Source organism: Labeo rohita, chromosome 16, assembly GCF_022985175.1.
Source record: "Labeo rohita strain BAU-BD-2019 chromosome 16, IGBB_LRoh.1.0, whole genome shotgun sequence".
Taxonomy (NCBI): Eukaryota; Metazoa; Chordata; class Actinopteri; order Cypriniformes; family Cyprinidae; genus Labeo; species Labeo rohita.
Window position 1 is genome coordinate 30099053 of NC_066884.1, and position 25190 is coordinate 30124242.

The 25190-nt window shown below is 39.0% G+C and overlaps 1 protein-coding gene across 4 annotated transcripts in view; it reads right to left on the bottom strand.

The window, feature by feature from the left end:
- adcy2a (adenylate cyclase 2a) overlaps positions 1–15235 on the bottom strand; it is a 124534-nt gene extending 109299 nt beyond the window's left edge. For 3 of the 4 annotated variants that reach the window (XM_051132399.1, XM_051132398.1, XM_051132397.1), the window contains exons 1-2: positions 14798–15235; positions 8715–8912 (exon numbers count right to left, since the gene is read on the bottom strand). In XM_051132399.1, the coding sequence (XP_050988356.1) occupies positions 8715–8912; positions 14798–15184 (585 nt within the window). In that variant the 5' untranslated portion in view covers positions 15185–15235. Of the gene's footprint in view, positions 1–8714; positions 8913–14797 lie in introns of those variants that run through there. The other variant, XM_051132400.1, reaches the window with a different exon arrangement.
- Positions 15236–25190: the final 9955 nt, after the last annotated feature.

Sequence of the window (25190 nt, forward strand, 5' to 3'; positions counted from 1 at the left end):
GAAATACAGCCGTAAACGTGAACCCTGAAACGTTTTGTGATCAGATCACTAAAACCCCAGAGGAAGTCAGAAAAATGTGGCTACACATTTTTTGTTAGTGTACAGTCAATTATTTTATCTCTTTTTTTTTTTGTTTTATTTATTTATTTTTTTTTATTATTATTATTATTATTTTTGTCAGATTCAAAAATGAACCATTTATGTGTCAAAACATTTAAATACAACATGAAATCTTGTTTTATAAAATTCTGGTTTTAGCTTAATTGTAAACCTTTTAGGCCATGTCTTTTAGTTTTAGTGCTATCTTTATACTAATATACTAAGTGTAGGATACTCCTAAAAGTAGATTAGATTAAATTAGGTAAAGGCATCTTATAAAAAAAAACTGACCAGAAATATTTAATGACACAACTTTCAATGAGGATATGCAAAATTTTTGTGAAATGTTGATAGACGACAGTATTGTGTATCGTGACGATAGTCAAGAGATATCTGGCTAGTATTATTATCTAATTAATATTAGGGATTATTTGTTCCTTCATATTTCTTTTTATGTGTTTTTTTACACTGTTGCGTATTATAACCAATCACACACAATTCTTTTTAGTTTATGAATACAGTGGCCAATAAGAGGCATTTAGATTAGTCATCGCTTAAACACCAGAGATTTGTTGCTCAGTGCACATGCTTACTAACTGAATTCTGCTCTCTTGTGAATTCTCTCATCTTAAATATGGAGATAGATTTGTTGAAAGAAATTAACAAAAACATATTAATAAATAAATAAAATGAGATCCACAAATAAATTTTAAAAACATGTATTAAAAATCCACAAATGCAGCGATCCACAAATGCACAGAAAGCCATTTACAAATGTACAGGTACCGATCCACAAAGGCATAAGATCTATTTGTGGATTTCATTCTATTTATTTGTCAATATGTTTAATTTTTGTTAATCTCTTTACATTTATTTGTAGGTCATAATCTATTTATTTGGAGTAATGCAACAAATTCATCTACATAAGCAAGATCTCACAGGATGATGATAAGACAATATGACTATGGAGAACATCACAAACAAATATGCCCTACTTCATTTAAAGTAAATTCCTACTTCAATAGGAAATATGTATTTACATGAAAGAAAATGCTCATCAAGGCATTTCATGGGTTTTTCAAAGCAACATCTTTGTTAAGTAATTTCACTGGGAAATTACCATGAATCTCTGTCTCAGTGATACCATAGACTAACAATAGCCTAGATGTTTTCACACAAATAGAGATAGCAGAGCATCCAAGCATCTTAATGAGCTTTGTAATCTAAATAAAATGGAACATGCATTCACAAACAACCTTTTAATCACTGCTTAATTTATTGATTTTTATTATTGCCTACATACAAAAGAGCCTAATTAATTACCTGCCTTTTGGCTTGTCTCATCTCATTTCTCAGGTAAATGAAAGCCTTCTGCAATATTAAAAACACCAAGGTTACCAAACATTAGTGGCACAGTTATTTTGATTGAGTTAGAGGGGAGTCAGTTCTATGACCTCTCTTCACACATCTGACTTGAGTTGAAGGGAGCTCTGATGCTCTGATAGATCCATGATTCCTTTCAAAATTTCAGATGCCAGTTCAGATGTAATTAAAAAATGTTTGCACTGCTGTGAACTGACACCTGGGAAGAGCCATTATGTGCAAAAAGTTGTGTGGATTCAAGCTTTCCACTATCACTGAGGTATATATATATATATATATACATACATTTATATATTAATTATGTGTAATGATGGGTCAGAGGCGTGCGGATCCATGTGCAGCTTTATTAACAAACTCAAAGTGTAACAGGTACTGGTCAATCAACAGCGTCAGAGGTAGCAGAGGTAATCCAATAGAATACACAGTTAACAGGCAAAGAGTCAGGGCAGGCAGCAAGCAGGGTTCAGAGAGAATAATCCAAAATATAAGGTCAAAAAGGCAGGCAGCGAAGAATCACGAGTAGCAAAACAGTCCAAGATAATACACAGGAAAAAACAAACACAGGAGTAAACCCTCAGAAATGTTAGCCAGGGCAAAACAAGACTTTGCGGGGTGTAAGAGTCCGGAAGCAATTTATATGGGCTGGTTGAGTGACATCACCTGGGCAAGTGATCTGTCCCAGGCATGGGATAGGTGGGAAATGGAGTCTGAATGAACTGAACTAATACTCTGGCGAGAGTTCCCTCCGGTGGCGATCAGACTGCTTGGAACATAGGAGCGGTCAGGTGGGCATTCTGGTGATGGGGGTTCAGTGTTCTGTGCATCTGTAATTTTTGTCATAATATCCCATTGGACAGGAGCAAGAATGAGGGTAGAGGGGATTATGGGTTCATTGGAGCATGGGATCTGAGATGGATCAAACTCACTACAGAGGGCATCCGCCTTAGAGTTCTTTGAGCCAGGACGATAGGTTACCTTGAAATTATAGCGAGTGAAGAACAGAGACCACCTTGCCTGTCGTGGGTTGAGTCGTTTTGCTGATTTGAGATATTCTAGGTTGCGGTGATCAGTTAAGACCACAAAGGGGAGTTTGGCCCCCTCAAGCCAGTGATGCCACTCTTCGATAGCTGCTTTCATGGCTAGAAGCTCCCGGTTGCCGACATCATAGTTTTGTTCTGCTGAGCTGAGTTTACAGGAATATAAGGCACAGGGGAAAAGCTTGGGCGGATACCCATGATGCTGGGAGCGTACCGCTCCAACGTCTGTGTTAGAAGCATCCACCTCCACTGTGAATTCTACTTCAGGATCAGGATGGTGGAAAATGGGAGCGGAGGTGAAGTACTCCTTTAGATGTTGAAAGACCCCTTGAGCAGAAGTGACCAGGTTAAACGCTGTCTCCCGCCCCCCCTGAGCATTGAGGTGCTGCAATGGTGCTGAAGTTCCTGATGAAACGTCTATAGAAATTAGCAAAGCCCAAGAAGCGCTGGAGTTCCTTAACAGTAGTCGGTTGGGGCCAGATGAGCACAGATTCCACCTTTTTTTCATCCATGGCTACCCCCTCAGCACTGATGATATACCCCAGAAAGGAGATGTCTGAAGGAACTCACATTTCTCAATTTTGGTGTACAACTGGCTGTCAATGAGTCGCTGAAGCACTGCTTGCACGTGTTGCACATGTAAGTCCAGGGTAACTGAATAGATCAGGATATCATCAATGTAGGCAACGACCTCTCAGTTAAGCATGTCACGAAAGACGTCGTTGATGTAGGCCTGAAAAACAGAAGGATTATTGACAAATCCGAAGGGCAATACCAAATATTCATAGTGCCCTGAAGTCGTTGAGAAACCCGTTTTCCATTCATCATCTTCCCGGATGCGGATAAGATTGCAGGCGTTGCGGAGGTGAAATTTGGTGAAGAATCAGGCAGAGCGACGTTGCTCCAGGGCCACTGGAACGGGAGGTAGGGGGTAGCGGAAATTGATGGTAATATCATTAAGACTGCGGTAATCGATGCATGGGTGGAGACCTCCATCTTTTTTCTTGACAAAAAAGAAGCCAGCTGAGGCAGGTGAGGTGGATGGTCTAATAAAGCCATTAACTAACTCTTCCTCGATGTAAGCTTTCATGGCTTCAGATTCAGGTTGGGATAGTGGGAAAATTCTACCTCTTAAAGAGGTTTGAACCAGGGAGGAGGTCAATGGCGCAGTCACAGGGCCTATGGGGAGGAAGTTGTGAGGCTTTGGTCTTGCTGAAAGCTTCAGCCAGGTCGTAGTACTCAGAAGGTAATCCTGGAATGGGTGAAGCCTCAGTTAACTTGTTTAATCTGGGAACAGAGGGTTGATGGTTGGTGAGCAGACATCTTTGCTGGCAGGAATCAGACCATTGCAGAATCTATCTGGTTGTGCAGGAGATACAGGGGTTATGTTTCTCTAGCCAGGGCAGACCAAGAATGATGGGGTTCTGAGGAGATTCAAAGGCGAACAGGCAGATAGTGTCATTGTGTAGAGCTCCAGTTTTGAGAAGCAGATCTTCAGTGGTGAACTTGAAATGTCCCGTGCCCAAGGGACGATGTCTAATGCTGCCACCGCACCCGGGAAACACATGAAATGAGAGGAATGTTATGAGATTCGGCGAATTTGATATCAACAAAATTACCTGCAGCCCCCGAATCTATCAATGCCATAGTGTCTATGGACCCTCCATTAAATATCATTTGCAGCTTTATTAACAAACTCAAAGTATAACAGGCAATGGTCAAACAACAGCTTCAGAGATAGCAGAGGTAATCCAAAAGAATACACAGTTAACACAGCCAAGAATACACAGTTTACACAGTTTTGGTATTGAGGTATTATATATGAATTAAATATGTTGCCATATTTTAATTGAAAGGATTATCGCCGCTTACCTTACACACCAGTGCATTAACAAACATCAATGTGTATTTAACAAATGTTTTTTTTTGCCAGTAATTTAGTCAATTTAAATGTCTGAAACAATATTTTTATGTGGTTGAAAACACTGAATCGTTGTGATATAGGCTAAAAGCACTGAGCACGTCTATTTCGGTCAGCACCAGACAAGGTGCAAAAGCACGTTGGAATTTAGCAGTTAAAGTTTAAATACACCGCTGATTGTCCACATCGAATGGTTACAATTAACAAGTTTTGGGGGGCTGGAGTGAGTCAAATAGATTCTGAGGTGGTACAAATCAGATCAGATTGTATCTTACATTGTCATTTTTACATTGTAAATTAAAGCATGTCTCATGTTTTAGACAAAATGGATTGTGCACTTTCCCTGCAATAGCTCACTCTGTGCTCTCCGCTATTTTTCCCCCGGCTACTTCAGGCCCCTGGCTACTTCAACTGACTGGCTAAGGCCAGCCTAAAAAGATGCTCAGGACAGTTGATGGGCCAGCCTAAAAAGATGCTCAGGACAGTTGATGGGCCAATGTTGTGTGTTATCACGACAGCTTATCAGTTGCACATGTTTTTAAGCCTTGCCAATTTAAACATTCAAGCACAAGTTTAAAGCATTCAAGCACAAGATGCGAAAGAACTCAAATGAGTACTCGTGCACCACGTTCGGTGCGCACACAGACAGTGTGCAAACACTGAACCGAGTTCTTTCTGTGAGGTTTCTGTACCTGTACACCTACAAACTTGAAAAATCTTAAACATTGTTTAATTTGTATCTTTGTTCTATTTATTTATTTGAGCTATTCACACAATTTTTAAATTTTTAATACAGACTTCCGGGGCGCTGCACGGCGGCTGACCCAGAGCCTCACGTTAAACATATGTTTGTTTGTTTTTAGTTTGCTTTTAGTTTGTGTTTCGTTACGTGTTATTGTTTCATCCGTGATCGTGTGGCAAAGCTTCCTGTACTGTGGATTATGGAGATAATTAAGATATGGTTAATTTTAAACGTTTTATTTTCATTGCTTTCTGTACCTATGTGTCCTGGTCCATGGGACAGGAAGTCTCTGTATGTTTTTGTGTGTTTGCTCTATTGGATTGTGAAGTTAAGTGTATTTGTGTATATGTTATCCTGAGGCCGGAGATGAATATCCACATGTGTGGACAATAAAGATTTTCTAATCTAATCTAACACGGCCCACAGGTACAACCTGCACCAGGGCCTCACAAACCCCAGCTACGGTCCTGCCTGTGTGAACAAAAGGCAGAACCAGTGCCGTAAAGGGTGTGTCATAGTGATGATGCACATTATCATGCAACCTTTACTGGGTGTTTTGAAGGCAGATCAACATGCAAACTGGAATGAAGCAGAGTTCAGGGAGCTCCTCACTATCCTGCAGCCTAGCTTACCTAATAAATAATAGTTTAACTTTAGATACATCATGAATATGTAAACATTTGGATTTGTGCCGAATGAGAGAGGTTGGTTTGGAGACCAACTTTACTTTCAGTTTCGCTTTAAATTAATTTGTTTTGGCTTGTTTATAGTTATATAGGACTACATTTATTATATTAGATACTGCAATTATATTTATTCATTAGAATTATAAAGGCATTTTTTTTCTGAATATGGTTAAATTTAAAGCATTTGTTGTGGGGTGAGGGGAACCTAAATGTTGGTAGGCCTACATTATAACATTACTCTTAGGCCTGCCAGTACGCTATTACTTATGAAAGTAATAAAACGCGACTTATAGGCCTACATGACTTATCAAAAAGTTGAAATTTATGTTTAGCATGTCTTTTTTAACATGCAGCTAACAAAAGTAGGTGATTAATCAGTTAAAAAAAATCTTACTGTCATTTAGCAAATTTACATTAGTATTCTTGTCAAGTCAAATCAAGTCACCCATTTATATATTACTTTTAACAATACAGATTGTGTTAAAGCTGCTTTACAGTATTAAATAGGAAAACAGTATGTCAATAATGCAAAAGGACAATAGTAAACACATTTTCAATTAAAGTCAGTTCATCATTGAATTCAGTGATGTCATCATCCAGCTCAGTTCCGCTCAAATAGTATCTATGCAATCAAGTCGACGATACCCCAAATAAGCAAGCTAGAAGTGACAGCAGCAAGGAACCAAACCTCCATACATCTTCATCTGTTGCATCTGAAAATTATATTATCTACATGTCTACACTAGTAGTCTAATTTAGATCAATCAAAATCAAAATCTCAGAAATGAAAAACAAACAATCAACAAAATATACTATGACAGCTAATTAAGACAAACATGATATTTAACTTAAAAAGGTTAACATTTAACACTGCCAGCTAATTATGCAACAAAGCAACAGGAAATCATTCATTTTCCATTAGAGATGCCAATTTCCAGCAACAGACAGCAGCAACTGTTTGGTGATGCAGAAAATTAAGCAGCACTGTACTTTGTTGTTATGCTAATAAGCAGCAAAGTACTGTGGCAACTACCAATGGGAGCACAGAAAACGATCCACTAACTGCTTACAGTTGGATACCACAGCCGAGTAGGACCACCTAGAAGCCATCACCTCAGGGTCTGATCCTCAAATGATGAACTTTCAGTGTGAATGCAGCATAGGAGATACCTTTCACTGCATGTGGCTGTCACATCTGGCTGGAGACAGTGTAAACTTAAAACAAATAAGTATATATATATATATATATATATATATATATATAATAAAATAATTGTAAAAATATATATAATAAAATACCAGAGATACTGTACCAATGATATTGTTCCTCTGTGCCGTTATCATTGTAGATGTTTTGTGGTCTTCACTATTCTCAAAGAATTAGAATTAATATTAAAACTTTGTAGTTATGGTCCTTTGTGTGAACAGTTCTTAGGGCTTGTACAGGACTCTATAAGCCTAATTTGCATAAATAATTTTCAGTACTCACAGCACCACATCAGTAATAGATAAAAGATGAATTGCAAGTAGTTAGTCAAAATGACACAGTTTTGCTGAAATATGTTGTGAAAAAATGATGCATTTGCTGTTACAGGATTTAGATGGGGTCTATGTATTGAGAACTCCCCTATCTGCCCTTAATCTGGAATCAAGCAGAGATATTGACTTACACAGGAAGTCATCCTTCCTTACATGTCTGACATTAGCCTTGTTTGTCTTTCACCATATGCTACCTACTCCAGAGATACAATATGACAGTGACAAACATTGGGTCTTATTTTAACACAGCAAGTCATTAGCTGCTTATATTCCCGATTTAAAGATTTTTTATTAATTTACTCCCCTTGGGGAGTAAATTATTCATCTGTAATAGGAATGAGCAGAATAGCTAGACCACACTTCTGATTACTATCTGAATTCCCAGGTCTAGTCACACATTTGCAGCATTTTGATTAATGTTGAACGCAATTATCCTCAGTGGACTTGCAGGTCAAAAATGCGTGTTTCTCAGCTGCCATGGGAATAGCAAGCATATATTTTATATAATCAACATGAGAGAGGGATGAGAAAGCTGGATAATTCAAATCTTAAAAGTCTGTAAAATGCTTGTGTCAAGTCAAACTTTTTATTTACACCTCTACACCTGACATAATAATACGCTGAACAGGGTTCAGTTTTGTCATGTGTTTAGACAGGTTGAACATTCAAAGAAAATAAACTTGTGATGGATTATAATTGCTTGGAAAAGCTAGTACAAAGAAGAACTGATATAAAACACAGCAGAATAGATAAGATATTTATTAAAAAATAAATAAGTAAATAAACAAAAGCTCTTGACATGCCCTTTCTTGACGCTTAGTTATTACTGACTTGCCAATATTACTGACCACAGTTTCAGAGTCCACCCTGAGAATTGGTATTGGGGTAAAATAATTATCCCTGATGTGAAATTTAATGAATAAATAATTTGTTTATTTCTTTCCTGTTCTCCACATAAGTATTTTCTTTCTTTGATTTTGAGAGAATTTTATGGCCGTCTCACTTAATTCTGGTATGGAGCTGTCTCAAAATCATCTCTGTGCATCACAGGAAAGCAACCGACTTGACAAATGCTAAATTGCCTAGTAAAGGTGACTCTGAACCAGAATTTCATTTGCTCACTAGGGGCTGTGCCATACATCAGTATGCATACACCGTCCTTTTTGATTAAGTATTGTATAATTTCTCCAGCCTTTCTCGTGTTACTCTTTCACACTGGTTCTTAAGAATACACCATCTGAGATATATCAGGTTAAAGGCCCATGACTGAAAACAACCTTAGAGGGCTGATAACGCACTCGTCTTACCTGATCCCAGGGACAGATGATTCCTCCAAAAAACATAAAGAGGTAACCCATGGCAACCAGGCAGGCCCAGATCACCAAGGAGAAAACACGGAGCAGTTTCTTGAAGATGGACTCGATGCAGACCAGAACAAAGATAGTGAGGAAAATAGCCAGTGCAGTGGGGACAGTGATTACAAAGGCGACGTGATCCTCGATATCCTGCAGAGAGATTGCAGTGTTACAAAAAGAACTTTAATTGCAGCTTCCAACTGCACCTGCATGACAGTCACTGGATAATAGTTTATCAGAAAAACTAGCGACTGCCAGTCAACTCAAAGGACCCACAGACACTTCTGTCAAACTGGGGGACTAAACAGTGACCTTTGCAGGTTGATTTGTTTTTCTATACAGTAGGTTACAAAATGCCCCTGTTACTATTATGCACAGTAGTTATAACAAATAAAAAGTATAATTTTAAGAAGTGCCACAAAATAATTACACACTAAGCATATTATTATTATTAATTATTAACATTACACATACACTTCAGCATTGCACTACACTGAAAGGTACAGAAATTTTGTATGGTAGCACTATTTTATGGTGGTCTCCCTTGGATCAGTTGATTTAGCTTATATTATTGTCATCAGTAAGTGCTTTGTTATAAAATCTCCTAAAACAGATTTCAGCAATTCTTAGTTCCATCTCAAATCAAATACACCTGCCTATAATTTTATAATCCTAAAGAGTTTGGTTCAAATTTGCAGGTATGTTTGATTTGAGATGGGGTAAAATTCTGCAGGACAGAGTTGGCCATCCTTGACCTAAATGAATAAATGTAAATTATTAGAACTTAAAGGAATAAAACAACAATACATGAACATCTAAAGCCACGTCTATAATGTCTACTCAGTGCTGTCATCTGCAAATACACTGCTGGATAATCAGTGCTAGTGACAATTTTATGATTGGTTTATATACAACACTATTTATATTAATTAATACACTTTTTCCATTTTATCAAAGAATAAGGCAGAAAATATATTTTATGTACTTATTTTTATTTATTATATATGTCAGTTAGCACTGCATTATTCATATACTCTATTTTTTTTACCTGGAGATGACTTGAAAAACATACATAAACCATACAATGTCACAATCGTGTGTTCACTAGGTATTTCCTGGCATGTCATAAAAGTTATTTCTATGAGCCCATTTTGGACATTCGAGTATGAATGAAAACATACATTGCATGAGAGCATTTAGCACTCCATAATGTTTATATTGCCTCATTTTGGATACAAATAAAACGTCCAGTGGGGGTTCAAGCTTGTATGGCGCCCTGGGCGAATCACCCCTTCTGTCACCCATAAATAAAATTGATTTTACAAAAACTGTACTATCTTGTATAAATGTAGACATATATTTAAATCATTGCAAAAATAACTGTAATAATTTAAATACATATTGTAATTGTAATAATTTAAATATAAATAACCCACACAACTGTACAGTAAAAATATTAATAAAGAGAGTGATGTTACTTGATTGACTGAGTGATTGTTTTTTTTTGTTTTTTTAGCTAGATTAGTGATAGCTGCATAGATACCATTCATCTTTTGAACATTTCCCCTCTTCTATTTTTCCCAAATTGGGCTCCTGATGGCTTACCCTCCCACTCACCTTCCTTAAGTCACCTTAGTGAAAGTTTATGAATGCATCAGCCAATCAGAGGCATTCAGATAAGTTTTCACATTCATTCATTTCACAGTGCAGACAGCTTCACCTATTACAAGAGATTTTTGGTTGTTTAAAATGGAGAAGTCATAATGTTTCATGTTCGCTTTCTGTATACAATTTATTTGCTGTTTGAATAACAGTGGAAACTAAAGTGTAACTCACAATGTTTTTATTAAATTGTGATCACGTTAAATACAAATTCAGTAATAATTAAAATATTTTATGGCATGACACCTAAACCCTTGTGAGGTGTGTGGTTATTAGGCTAGCCTCTGGAGTTAGTTCACTCTCTGCCTATATGTCTGAGAAAGAAAGAATAGGCTACTTCTGTGAGCGCAAAGGTAGTGCAGTGGAGTGGAAAAGAGTGTGAAAAACTCTTAACATGGCTTAAAAATGTTCTAGAACAACAACCACAAAATCATTTTTTCTCACATTTCACTTGTCATAAACACCAAGACAACCACATCTTAATCAAAGTAGATATCTTTACACTTAACATGACTTATGCATTAAAAAGATCAAACTCTGCAGAAGAGCTCAGAATATGAACACAATGTGTGGCTTAATGCATTCACACATTAAAAGACCAAATTCAGTATAGCTATACCTTGCTTCCACTGCTTCGCTTCTCTGACAACAACCTGTTTCAACTGGCAAGCGTTTTAGCGTTTCAGTACACTGATGACTTGTCACCAGATTTTGCCATGCAATTGCTAATATTCTTCCTTAAAATTGAAAGTGATCAGGAAATTTCTCCGGAGCACAAGAAAGACTGTCCAGTTTAGCTCTTCTGAGTACTGAGAATACCCGTGATTGCAACATCGACATGAAAGCATCATCTGATAATTCACCACATTTATTATTGTTAAATCAGTTATGTAAATGGTTGAGACAGACAGTAGTATGTTGTAGCAGGTGCAAAATAAATTTTCAACATGACATCACCACTGGTAGGAGGGGTGTCATCTTGTTCTTTGCATGGGGGTGAGCATCACAGATGTGGTCCTTGAAAACCTTTAATTAAACACACTGACCTGAGAAAAGTGCGGGAGACAATGTTACGTTTTAAAGGTCCACTGAAGTGCTTCGAAACATGCAACATTATTCTATGTGTTGACGTAATTTCAACTGAACCATTAGGACAGAGCGGGACATGTAAAGCAGCTCCGTCCCCTTTTTTTAATATGGCCAATAGCGTTTTGCTTATATCACAGCCTCGGCCAGAGCCGCTGAGCTCAGTAACGCTGCATTTGACAGTGTATGACAGACACAATATCATCCATATCGCTACAAAATATAGCATTCTGTGTAGAATTCAAAAGGGTACAATATGTTTTATTGTCTATGCCAACTCGTGGATATGATTCTAGAGAGCATTTGATTGGACCAAAAGTATGATGAGAACCTAAAGTGCAGGGTGATGTCAGCAAAATCGTTGATCCATATTTGTTGATCCAAAATTTGTGTGAATATAAAAATCAAAAGAGTAAGAGCAATGCAACATTTTTTCATTAAGAAAATTACATAGGCTAGTGATGGTTGCATTGTTCACTTAAAGATTTGTGCAGTTATTCTACAATTATAATTTTCTTTTAGTGATTTTTTGTTATGAAATGCAATATACATTTATTCATATAAAAAAATTCTTTTTTTTTTTTTTTTTTTCTGTAGCTTGTTGCATTCTGGTATCATCTTCTTAGTGAACAATACATGTGATGCTATCTTGCTATATTTAACTAACACAACATATCTTAGGTGTCTATGTTTTGGAACAAACTTTTTGTTTAGATCAAGTCTGTGATCCCATACAATGCTGTCTCTATAGAAACCTCAGGTTTTGGAACGGATATTGACTATAGTGCACCAAACTGTAACTCAGCATCTCAAAATGAGCCCACAATACACATGAGACTCCAAACAGGGACATCTAAATGGATTCAAGCTCTAATCAGGCGCCTCTTATGGTTTCAGTGTTTAAAAAGCCCAGGATGTCTGTGAAAAGCCTTGTCACCTCATTGCACTATAATTACAGCCACAAAGTAAGACAGCAAGACACAGAATGATTATCAGCAACATTTTGTGCAATCATTTTCTCACTTAAGAGCAACACTAAGCCTCTGCTGTCACCTCTCTATCCACACTCCTCTAAAAAGTGCTACAGAATGCATGGTAAAAAGTCATGGTGTCACACCACAGTGAAGTGGTGTGATCTTGATGGCATCTCATCTGGCTGTTTTACAGCCATAAGATTTGCTTCTCTTTTCTGTAATGCCCAGTGTTGTGGCCAAATTCAGTATTAAAGAATGAATTGCCAGAACACACACAGAAAAAAATAAAAAAATACTAACAGCATGGGAAAACTACAGAAGACTCATTCATAATTGATGCTGTCCAGCTTTTAAAAACACATTAGAAATGGAAACCCTGAAAAAAATGTCAGGGAAATTTTATCATGGTGGATGTTAGGTACCCATTACAACATCAAGACATTACGGTAGCACTGTTCTATCTATTTTGTCATAGAGAACACAGAACAAGCCTGCAACTGGCAAAACCAGTTTTAAAACCAGTTTTACTAAATTCAACCAAGCATGCATTGGGAACATTAGACCTGCAGCCACTTATCGGATGTGTGAGGCTGAGTGAAAACAGGTCATGGGGAGAACAAATCGTCAGGGATTCAGAGTACGATCACAAAAAAATGCCCTGAGAGTGCAATTGTGCTCCAAGGCTTTTTTCACAATCAGTGTGATGTGTGCAACCATGGGAGTCACGGAGAGCATTGCGGCAACCCAAAGCAAGCTCAACAGCCACTGTGATGTGAGATTTAGGTCAGGCAGTCAAAAGACAAGAACGAAAGTAGCGCACGCATTGAGAGTGTGTATCTACACAGGGGTTGATGTCATACTGTGAAATGTCGTTTACTTATTCACTTCCTGATCTCCCTAATGCATCAGAGCTGAGTATATTGAATGAAATATAAACGTATATTCCCCTTTACATGGCTTTAAATTTGAGGGGAAAAAAGCAGACAAATTTCGAACACCATGGCAGCAACCTGCTTGTGTATCCTGTCAATGTGACTTCTGCATTTTACGCAAATTATGAATGAAAAATACCTCAGCTTCTGGAAAACCTTTGCAAACACTCTCAGCATGACAGCCAGCAATATACACACAAAACTCAGATTTAGACATTTTAACAACACTACAGTTTCTATTTTTCCCACAATCCTTTTAAGCTTCATCTACAAATTACACATTTAGGGTTAGATTTACTAACATCTTGCGCCAGTGCAAACTGTCTTTTGGCATTAAGATAGTACTGTTGGGTTTTACTAAAGACGCACAGTTATTTTTACACCTGACCTTAGTGAATATGCATTTGTAGGAGTTTTCCTTTCAGGCGCAAAATTTATAGGAGGAGATTATTCAAATAAATCACACAACACAATTTACTAACACTTGTGCTTGTCAAATTACTGGTATTTGCGCCATTATTTAACACCCATTTAAGCATTATTTAAGCATTTATTTATTATTTAAGTAATTTGCGCTGCTCTTGGTAGATTGTGCTGGTCATAATGGAAATTAGATGTTGCATCTGTGCATTCTTTAATGCACACCTTGTCAGTAAATCACCCGCAGAATATTCCCCTCCTATTGGCACTTTAATGGAATTGTAGAGTTTCAAACTCTTGAATTAGTGTTGCTATAATGAGGTATCAGAACAAACCCATATATCTGATTATTAGAATGTTCATTTTGACATTAGAGTCTGAAAATAAATACATAAATAAATAAACAGAATGTAGCGCTATGTACTACCATTTCCTGTAGGCTGCAGCTGAGCTTAATTGAATAGGAGTTCAAAATTAAAGCAACTTTACTGTTGACAGGTTAATAGTTTCTACTTAATCTGTTATGCTTAGTTATCCATGACTGTATCTGTTGATTTTCCAAATGTGTTCCCTTTCCTTTCATACATTGATTATTCCCTGCTGCTTCTTTATCACTTCAACATAAATCATAGAAATTATGCTTTGAAGAGAGTGGTTACATACTGCATAAGGTAAACAGAGACATATGGTTGTTGCAATCAGTACAATCATAGCTGACTGGCTAGAACTTCCTCTAAAGTGTGATGGTTTTGGGCACAGGAAATTCATTTTCTGATAAACATAGTGCAACAAAAATCCATGTGTGGGCTTGTAGAGGGTTTGAAAAGAAATAAGCACAATATTTTTCTGTGTCACTTGTTTAGTAGCAACAGAGCTTTCTCCCTCAACCAACCCAAACATTGTTTCCCGTCCCTTTCTGCTTTTTCCCCAGTTACCTTCACCCTAGTTTCCAAACACTCACCAGCCCAGAGGCGAAGAAGACAGCCAACAGAGCCAGGCAGGCACCCATCACAATGAGGAGCAGAAAAACAATAAGTGGATGCTGCTGGCTCATACGATAGTACGAATCATACAGCCAGTCTGGGGACCTCTGTCTTCGGCCACGGGCACCTCCTCCTCCTGTTACATCTCCTCCTGTCCGGGAGCCCCTCTCCAGCAAGTAGCTCCTTTTACGCATGGCCTCCCTCCACATGGAGCTGGTATTGTGTTCCTCTCTGTCGGGCGGTGACTGGGGTTTGTGAGGGTTGCGCTCCTCTTCACACAGGTCCTTTAAGTGAAGCACTGATGCTCGGGCTGTGGTGCGCGGCCGGTACACCGGCAGGATGGCTTCCACTGTCGTGCGCAGCATCGCTCAGGCAACATGTTGAACTGCAGAATGTCAGAGTGAGAGTGAAAGGAAGCAGTGTGTGTGTGCGAGTATGTATGTGTGAGGGAGAGAAAGAGAGAGAGAAAAGGGGGAGAGGGAGGGTCTGGATTGAGGCAAGGAGCGAAGGAGAAAGCAAATGTGAGTGAGAAAGGCAGAGAGAAAGGGTAGACGGAAAGGGATGGAGGAGTGGAAAGAGTTTCATGTCAAAATGATGCACTAGGTTTCATTGGTACATCAAAAAAATTGCCATCATTTACTGATTCTCAAGATGTTTCAGTCCTGCATTATTTTCTTCCTTCTGTGAAACACAAAATGAGTTCTACGCTAGAACACTCCATTTTCCATACAAGGAAATGATCAGCAGTTCATGCCACCAACCTCAAAAAAGCACAGTATCATAATAGTATCATAAAAGTAGCCTGTCCTTCCCTATTGCTGGAACTTTCAAATTCCTATTTTTGTGATTATTTGTCATAGTCACGCAACACATAAAAGATGTCATTGATGTCACACCTGGCACAATATGTCTAAAGATACTTTTTTTTTCTTTTCTTTTCTTTATTTGTTTTTTATTATTATTATTTTTTTACCTGAACAAAAAGCACAATGAGATTTAGAATTCCTGCATTCTCACAGGGCCTAATTAAATTCCTTGTAGTGCGGAATTAATTTTAAGGTGAAGATGGAAACTAGCAATATACCTCTTCGATTTGTAGGCAGAAAATATGTACAGCATAGCGCAGGGGTGCCCAAACCTGTTCCTGGAGATCTACCTTCCTGCAGAGTATAGTTCCAACCCTGATCAAACACACCTGTCTGTAATTATCAAGCGCTCCTTCAGATCCTAATTGCTTGGTTTAGGTGTTTTTGATCAGGGTTGGAGCTGAACTCTGCAGGAAGGTAGATCTCCAGGAACAGGGTTGAGCACCCCTGGCGTTATAAAGCATGCAGCCATGCACACAGTAAATGTACAGTAATTAAGACAATCCTAAGAGCAGGTTTAGCTGGTGGTCCATTGGGACAATGCCACAGCAAAATGTGGCCATAGTCTAGTCATATCAATTCACCTTTATTTATATAGCGCTTTTAATAATACAGATTGTGACAAAGTAGCTTTACAGCATTAAATAGGAAATAGTGTCAATAATGCAAAAGGGCAACACTACACACTCAATTTTCAGTTAAAGGCAGTTCATCACCGAATGCAGTGATGTCGTCATCAAAATTTTAGTGTCGTCAAAAAATTTAGTGTGCTCAACTAAGCAGTGACCATCTGATCCAGATACAGACTGGATCTGGTGGCTATGTTGACCTCGAAATAAGAATGAAACAGACTAATATTAGCGTAGATGCCATACTTCTTACGATGCAACAAGTACATCAGGTGTTAATTAATGCAGCTTAATTAATGCAGCCTAACAATCCTTTAACGGATTTGAATTATAGAACTGTGTTAATGTATTATGTGTAAGCCAGGTTAAAGAAATGGGTCTTTAATCTAGATTTAAACTGGCAGAGTGTGTCTGCATCCTGAACAGTGTTAGGTAGATTGTTCCAGAGTTTGGGTGCTAAATAAGAAAATGATCTGCTACCCGCAGTTGATTTTGATGTTCTAGGTATTATCAAATTGCCAGAGTTTTGAGAACGCAGTGGACGTGAGGGACTATAATGTGATAAGAGCTCGCTCAAGTACTGAGGAGCTAAACAATTCAGGGCTTTATTAGTAATTAGCAAGACTTTAAAATCTATACAATGTTTAATAGGGAGCCAGTGCAGTGTTGACAGAACTGGGCTAATATGGTCATAATTTCTGGTTCTAGTAAGAACTCTAGCTGCTGCATTTTGGACAAGCTGGAGTTTGTTTATTAAGCGTGCTAAACAACCACCCAATAAAGCATTACAATAATCTAACCTTGAGGTCATGAACGCATGAATTAACGTTTCTGCATTTGACACTAAGAGCACAGGTCGTAATTTCGATATATTTTTGAGATGGAAAATGTGGTTTTGCAAATGCTAGAAATGTGGCTTTCGAAGGAAAGATTGTTATCAAATAGCACACCTAGGCTCCTAACTGACGATGAAGAATTGACAGAGCAGCCATAGTCTTGTGGAAACTGAAATAAAATAAATAAATAAATAAATGAATACACTGTATATGAAAATTTGGGAGAGTAATTTTATGCCTATTTGTTTTTGTACCATGAAGCACCATTCACTGAACGGCTGCAGATTTCTGGAGGCAATGCATGTTTGCAAGTGAGAGGAGGTAGGAGGGCACAGAGCCAGTAGATGGTCTGTATACAAGCATCTGTGACTTGAACTTGAGCCACCTCCAAGCAGCAAGACAAAGAGAGGTGTAATAATCACTCTTGGGTTAGTTACCAATACCATTCTAGGTGATTTACAGAGAATTTCTTTCTGCATACATCAAGGCAGATTGTAGTCTAGTCTAGGGATAGTCTGCTCAGACAGTAAGGGGCTGATTTTCTTGATGCTGTACATGTCACTAGAAGATTACTGTAATGCCGTCTGTGAACTTCAGCTGGTTGTCAGACATTACTCTCAAGTTCCTGGCTGGCGTAAATGGTGTTATCAACAATGAGCATGGTGAACTTTCATTCAGGCCAATCTGTCTATCCAGTAGGCAAAAAAACTGTTCAGCCATTGGGTGACCATTGTGCTGGCATTCACAGGAAAGGTTGAGTGTGTGCATTTTTATGTTTAAATTGAATATTTTTTTAATATTTATTTTCAACATTGTTGTGACCTACTTTATCATTCAGGCACAAGGATTTCCCTACCACTATATAAGTATAATAGTATAATAATATAATAATAAATACTATTCCTATGAATTATAAAATGTTAAATAAAAACAATAAAAATAACTAGGATAACACTAACCATAGCTATGAGCTCTTTTACGTTAAGGGCATAGATTAAACTCTCTTGTATTTTCCATACAGTGCCTCCCCTTCTCCTTCCTCTCTTCTACCTCCACCCCCATCTCCCTAGACAGCTTCTAGATTCAGCTTTCTTCCAAATGTCAGGATGGCTGTCTTCCCTCGCCTCGGCTTCTTTGTTTAGCCGTTAAGGTGGCTGTCAGATACTGGAAAGCTTTGCAACAAGTACAAGAGAAAGAATACCACACAGAAGTTGCAGTCAATAACCTTTTTTTTCTCTCTTTTTCTAAGACAACCTGCCATTTACAATCCTTAAAAAAGGCTCAGTCTGAGACCCTCCAAATGGACTCTGCTGGGGACAGAAAAATCACTGCAAATGATCAGCTTTCATGTCCACTGTTGAAGCACTGAAGCCCATAATCAGTTTAAGAGCTGGTAAATATACTATCTTCTCTATTCATGAGCTCAAAATATGCTTTTTACAGAAAAATTCAGATTGGAGTAAAATAACAGTCAACATAGATATTTTTTAAACCATTAAAATACTGACTGGTTCAGTAGACTTTTACAACCCATAACATGAATAGCTTAAAGCATGAAGCTGCATTTTATTTTCCACTTTAAGACAGGCAATGTAGGATACCTTATTGACAGACTCACAAACCATATTTAAAAAAAAAAAAATGCAGCAATGTCTTCTCATCTGAAGATTAGACAACACAAGCAGAGGATTTCAAAAAGAAAACCTTTTTTTAATGTATACATATTTTTTTCTAAGACCCATGGCAATTTGCATGAATTATGGGAGTAACTTCTATTAAATGTCACATTCATGTCTGTTCAAGTCATTGGTTTCTCCCATTATCACCCCCCGTCGTTCTGCTTACTTTGGTTTAGTCCTCATTATCGTTATCCCCTTCACCTGTCTGTAATTATCTATCACCCTTTATAAGTCTGTCTGTATCTTGAGTTCTCTGTCGGTCTTTGATGTTGTATTATGTGCGTGGATGTATCGCTGTGTTCCTGCCTGTTCCTGTCTGACTCTTATGAAGATTTATATTAAAGTAATTGTTTGTATCGTATCTTGTTTCCCGTCTCTGTCCCCTGACAGCCCCTCTGCTCACCCTTCCACCTGTGCAGTGGGCTCGCAGCGGGTCTGCCAGTTTCCATCGGTGTCAGGGCTGGAGGATCCCTCATCTCCGCCTCCAGCCTCAGAGTCCAGAACTCCGCCTCGGCCCTCCGACCCTGCGCTCCACCACGGCTCTCAGCGCTCTCGTCTCCATCATCGCCCGTCGGTCCACCAGCTCCACCGGGCTTCCTCGTCTCTCCGGCTCCACCCTGGTCGGTCGTCATCCATCCGTCACCTCAGGACTCTGCTCCTCTGGCTGCGCCTCATCACTCTGTCCCACAGGCTCCTAAGGACTCCTCCCTCCCTTCGGCACAGCCTCCATCCTCTGTCGCTCCGGCTCCGCCGCGGACCTCCGGATCTCTGCCTCCGCCTTGGTCGCCAGAGCCTAGGGCTCCGCCTTGGCCCTTCGGATCCTTGGTGTCGCCCAGGATCTTCGGCTTTCTGTCTCCGCCTCGGGCTCCTCCGCCAGCTGCTCCGCCTCCGTCGGTCGGCCCCCTGGAGTCGTCAGCCCTTCCTCCACCATGGCTCCTCCCTCCGTCGGCTCCACCGTGGGTCATCATCATGGCTGCGTTCTGGGTCCTGCTTGGTTCCTTCTGCTCCGTGTCCCTCCTGTTTCCTCCTTGGCTCCTCCCACCTTCGTCACCCCCCTGGACTGTTTTGTGTTTCCTTGAACTGTCTGTCCGGCCATGGCCTCGTGAACCTCCCACCTACCCTGCTCTTTCGATGTTATATGGCGTGAGACGCGCCTATTCAGAGGGGGGCGTAATGTCACATTCATGTCTGTTCAAGTCATTGGTTTCTCCCATTATCTCCCCCCCGTCATTCTGCTTACTTTGGTTTAGTCCTCATTATCGTTATTCCCTTCACCTGTCTGTAATTATCTATCACCCTTTATAAGTCTGTCTGTATCTTGAGTTCTCTGTCGGTCTTTGATGTTGTATTATGTGCGTGGATGTATCGCTGTGTTCCTGCCTGTTCCTGTCTGACTCTTACGAAGATTTATATTAAAGTAATTGTTTGTATCGTATCTTGTTTCCCGTCTCGTCCATCCAGCACGACTCGTAACACTAAACTGTTTACAATGAGTGATAGGTTTGCTCTCACTCTTGGGGCTACAATGAGGTGACATTATTGTACTCACTCTTCAACCATCAAACATCAAAGGGAAATTTAAGTGTAAAATCATTAACATATTACTTTCAAACAAATGTTTAATAGTAATACATGTCTACATTATTTAACATATGTTGACCAAAAATCAAAATATTCTTTAATATTAACATTGAGTGATAATATTTCAACTTCAGTTCCCTTACTTTGCCAGATCTAAAACAAACAGGGGAGCGTGGGGCACAACCTAACACTTCTTGAATCTCTCAGTTTGTGTAAATCCACGTGGGGTTCAGAGTATATTTTTTTATCCACGTTATTTTAACACTTGTCTAGTACAAATATGTAGCTTTGTTTCATTATTACAGTGTGTATGTTTTTCGTTATTTACCTCAAAAGAAAGGTGAAAGGAAAAGTGACAACATTGTAACATGAGGGGCACGTTGTAACATGACCATATGACAGCTTAAAATGTTGTCTGATCGAATGAAAAAATATACATGACAAACTAAAATATTTTGTCAATAAAATAAAATGATTAACTTTTTAAAAATAAAATAATGGCATTTTTTAAGAAATAAAAAAATGTATTATTTTTGAGGTTCACAATGAACACATCACAACCATGCGTGGGGTGGTCATGATCGCAAAACATAGCTATACAGTATAGTTGAAAACAATGTGCGCAAATAGATGAAACACATTCAGACATTCAAAAAAAAACACTCCCCTACCTCCAAACACAGCTCTCACTGAACACGAGACATATAACTGGGTCGAAATGCTTTACATTTCTTGAAAAAATAATTTTTCAACATTAAACATCGATTGTCAGTCTTTATTCACCTGTTTCTTGTGGTTTCTTTTTAAAATCCATAAAAGTAAATGTCATAGAATAGCATAGTTTAATAATAGCGGAGCAGATTGTCACGCAGTATTACAATGTTCCCCATCAGCGCGACTGGAATATAAAAGTGGTTAGTGTCTTCTGCTGGTTTGCCAAGCATTAATAAACTATCTAAACTGATAAATAACAGATTGGAAATTAAAATAATAGCAGATATGTCTCATCTTAAATGAATACTAAAAACTGAGATGAAAAACTTACTTCAGCCAGAAATGTACTTTTACTATGGTAAAATACCATACCTGACCAGTTCATCTGCCTGCTGTTCTTCAGAAAAATCCTCCAGCTCCTGCACATTATTTGGTTTTTCGAGCACCTTCTGCATATTTGAACCTTTTCCAAAAGTAACTGTATGATTTTGAGATCCATCTTTACACACTGAGAACAACTGAGGAAGTTATACATAACTGTTACAAAAGGTGAAAACATTTACTGATGCTTAAGAAGGCAACACAATGCATTAAGGGCCAGGGGGGTTCAAAACTTTTGAACCGGATCATGATGTGTACATTTTTCTTCTTTGGTTTTACAGATACATAAATATTATATGTCTCCCAGAAGACAATATAAGTACAATTTACTTGGATCATCCAATTCAAAAAGTTTACACCTTAAAGGAACTGTAAATTTGGTCAGATATTATTAAATTGTTGAATACAGTATGACCCATTCCATGTTTCTCGTTTTCAGATACTTGGTACTCAGTACTCAAATGAATAAAATCCTGGCCTTCATTTTGAAGTAATGATTGCTAAGATGCTTTTGAAATGTGAAATATAACTGAATATGTTGTCCTATTCTCCAACAGGAAGCGCTCCAGACACTGAATACTGAATAAGTGAATAACGGTCTGACTACTGACAGTGAATTTTGTCCTACTATTAAAGTTCGTGAAACATAGCACTCATTTATATAGGAAAATGTCAAGCTTTGCCAGTATAATGTCTAATCATCACTTCCACAGTGGCGTCTCCAAGGAGGACACCCTATCAAATTCCATGGTTTTCCATATATAGGAAAGCATATACATATATATATGTATATATGAAAAGTTCATTTATTTCAGTAATTCAGCTCAAATTGAAGAACCCGATACTGGTAAGCTTTGCCCCCAGAAGCGAACCTCAGGAACTTCCTGCACTGTGGCAAAATTTCTACATGAAAGTATGTGTCCTTGAGATCAACTGTCACCAACCAATCTTCTGATTAGATCTGAAAGAGCAATCATTGATTGTCCAAATTTCGAACTTAATTGTTCTTAGAAAGCGGTTCAGCCCACGAAGATCTAAAATTAGACACAAACCCCGTCATTTCTGGGAACCTGAGAGAGAATGCTAAGGAGAATGTTAAATGTTTGGCGTCCTGAAACACGGCAGAAAACAACCGAACATGTAACATTTCACTGGAGACCGCTGCCCCCCGAAACACCAATGGTAGCAAAGGTTGTATAGTGATCCCCTAAGGGTGCCAGGAAGGAGCCCCTACTCTCTGTTGGGATTTTCCATTGCACTCCCCAAGGAGAGACATCCATTATCCTGGCTACGACCTCAGGACCTCTTTTTGTTTGTAATGACTGTTCTCCTTCAGTCGTTCACTCCGACGTTATGTCGAGTGACGTATTTGGGATCGTACTTAGGAGCCCAATCACCTTTGAGCTAAAGAGAAAAGGCCAATGAAAATTGTCGAGTGGAGCCATTCCCCCCGTACATACGGGTATATAAGATGGTGGCGTGCATCTACTCATTCAGATTTCTGCTTTGGAGCCTTCGCCTACTACGGAGCACGTTACGAAGAAGAGAAAGAAGTGTCTTCCTTGCTCGGTTGCGTACCCGGCCCCGCCGGCAACATTGCACTTCAGCGGAGCACTGCCTTTGTGGTCCTTCCCTGGGCAATCCAACCTAAAAGAGCAATTTTCTACACGGTTGTTTAGAGTCTCTGGGTGATCCAGGATGTCTTTCCGACCGTGTGCGACTGGATGCGGTGCCTATCTGGCTTCCTTCCGAGAGCGCTTTGGCTGCGCCAGACCAGGGAGATCTGAGGATTACAGTGCGTGATGTTCCGCCGGGCAAGCCCCCATGAAAGTCACGCCCTTCCAAGCATGTCCCCATCGAGCTGCTGAAACAGGACACTCGCTCGTCTCGCGGCGAGCCTAGTGTCTCTTTAGGCGCTCCGGAAGAAGATAGATGTCCATCGCGGCCTCAGAAAAGGACGCTATTTAAAAAAATCCACATTGTTATATACATATTTAGGACTATGGGTGGCACCATTATTTTAATTAAGTAGAACGGTTGTACTCTGTGAGCTACTGGCACTGAGTAACGCCTTTTTTTGTACCGCAATACAACTCCGAATACACAACTCAGAAAATAAAATACTGATAGGATGAACACAGCAATTGAAAGCCTTTACAGGTGGCAATGGATATAAATGTAAGCTTAAACCAAATGCTGTACAATCGATTTTCCCCACAAATAGTCTAAACACACCCAGATATCGAATGAAATCCACACTGAGAAACTCCTTCAGTGGCTGCAGCGTCATGATAATAATATTTAGATATTTTTTAATTTAATATTTAGAAAATCAGTGGTACAGCATTTGGTTTAAGCCTACATTTGAATCCATTGCCACCTGTAAGCTTGTTTCTTTTTCATTTGTAAAACTGAAATACAATAAACAAGAAATTAAATTACAAAGTGTACATTATTTCCTTCGATATTTACATATAATCATGAACACGTACAGTCTGCATGTGCCTATACTGTACATGGGATGAAAAACTTGCTCCCATTATATTATATCGATCACAATCTTCATCTATAAGAATAACATTGTCTTAGCACGACACTCTTACAAACTGATTAAAAATAGTCAATAACTGTTGCTGCACGTTGCCGAACTAAATAAACACTGCGTATGTACAGAAGAATAATAAAGCTGCAATACTGAAAATGGCCTGTAGGTGCCAGCCATACACCATGACCAGACAATGGGCAGAACAGTATCAGTTTGGGTTTTGTGTTGTGTTGTGTTGCGGTAGAAATAGCATTGGTCAGTGCCAGTAGCTCACCCAGTGCAACTGTTCTACATAATCAAAATAATGGTGCCCCCTATAGTGCAAAATACGTATATAATAATGTGGATTTTTTAAATAACGTGAATCTTTTATGGGTTTTCTACTACATATTTCAGTAAGAGGCATCATTTATGTTATATTAAGCTATACAAGTCTTAATACCCGAAGTTCCCTTATAGTGTTAAAGTGTATGAAGCATGTGTGGAACTAATCCTGTCATGATTGGTGTTGCATTGTGACGTCACATGTGTCGATGTGCACGGAAGCTACAAAGGGAAACCGGCACAAAACATTGTTAGCTTCTGGTCAGCATGTGTTCTGTGTTGTGTGTGAAGTTGTCCATCTCTAAAGAGTAAACTAGATAAGCGCTTCCTGAAGAGTCAAACACAGCCTCCACGGTGGGGCTATTCTGTTCTGGTCTGTTGAGCCCCACAAACTACTTTCATCTTGGAGGCGAAAGAGAATGGTTATGAGGCTATGCTGTGGGTTGAAGAGACTTTTGCAACCTATCTCTTACCTGACATTGCGTCCCTGAAGGCCCTAACGATGTCCACTAAGCCCTGCCGAACATCTACGCACATGGGCAAGGCTTATATGGCAGCAGATTGGGCTGGTGCATGCCTGAAAAACATTACAATTACGCAGGTGTACTAGACTGACCTGCCAAAAGACCTGGCTAAAGGCGAGGTTGGATCTGACAATATTAAAAAGCACCATCGGACCACAAGGATCCAGCAGCTTTTCAAGAGGATACTGGCCAGGTATGGACACTGCAGTAATTAGACTGTTATTAACCCTCAAGCAGGGTATGCAATCGCTCGAGGGCTTTGCTCATGAAAAGTTGATGTGTTAGAAGCAGG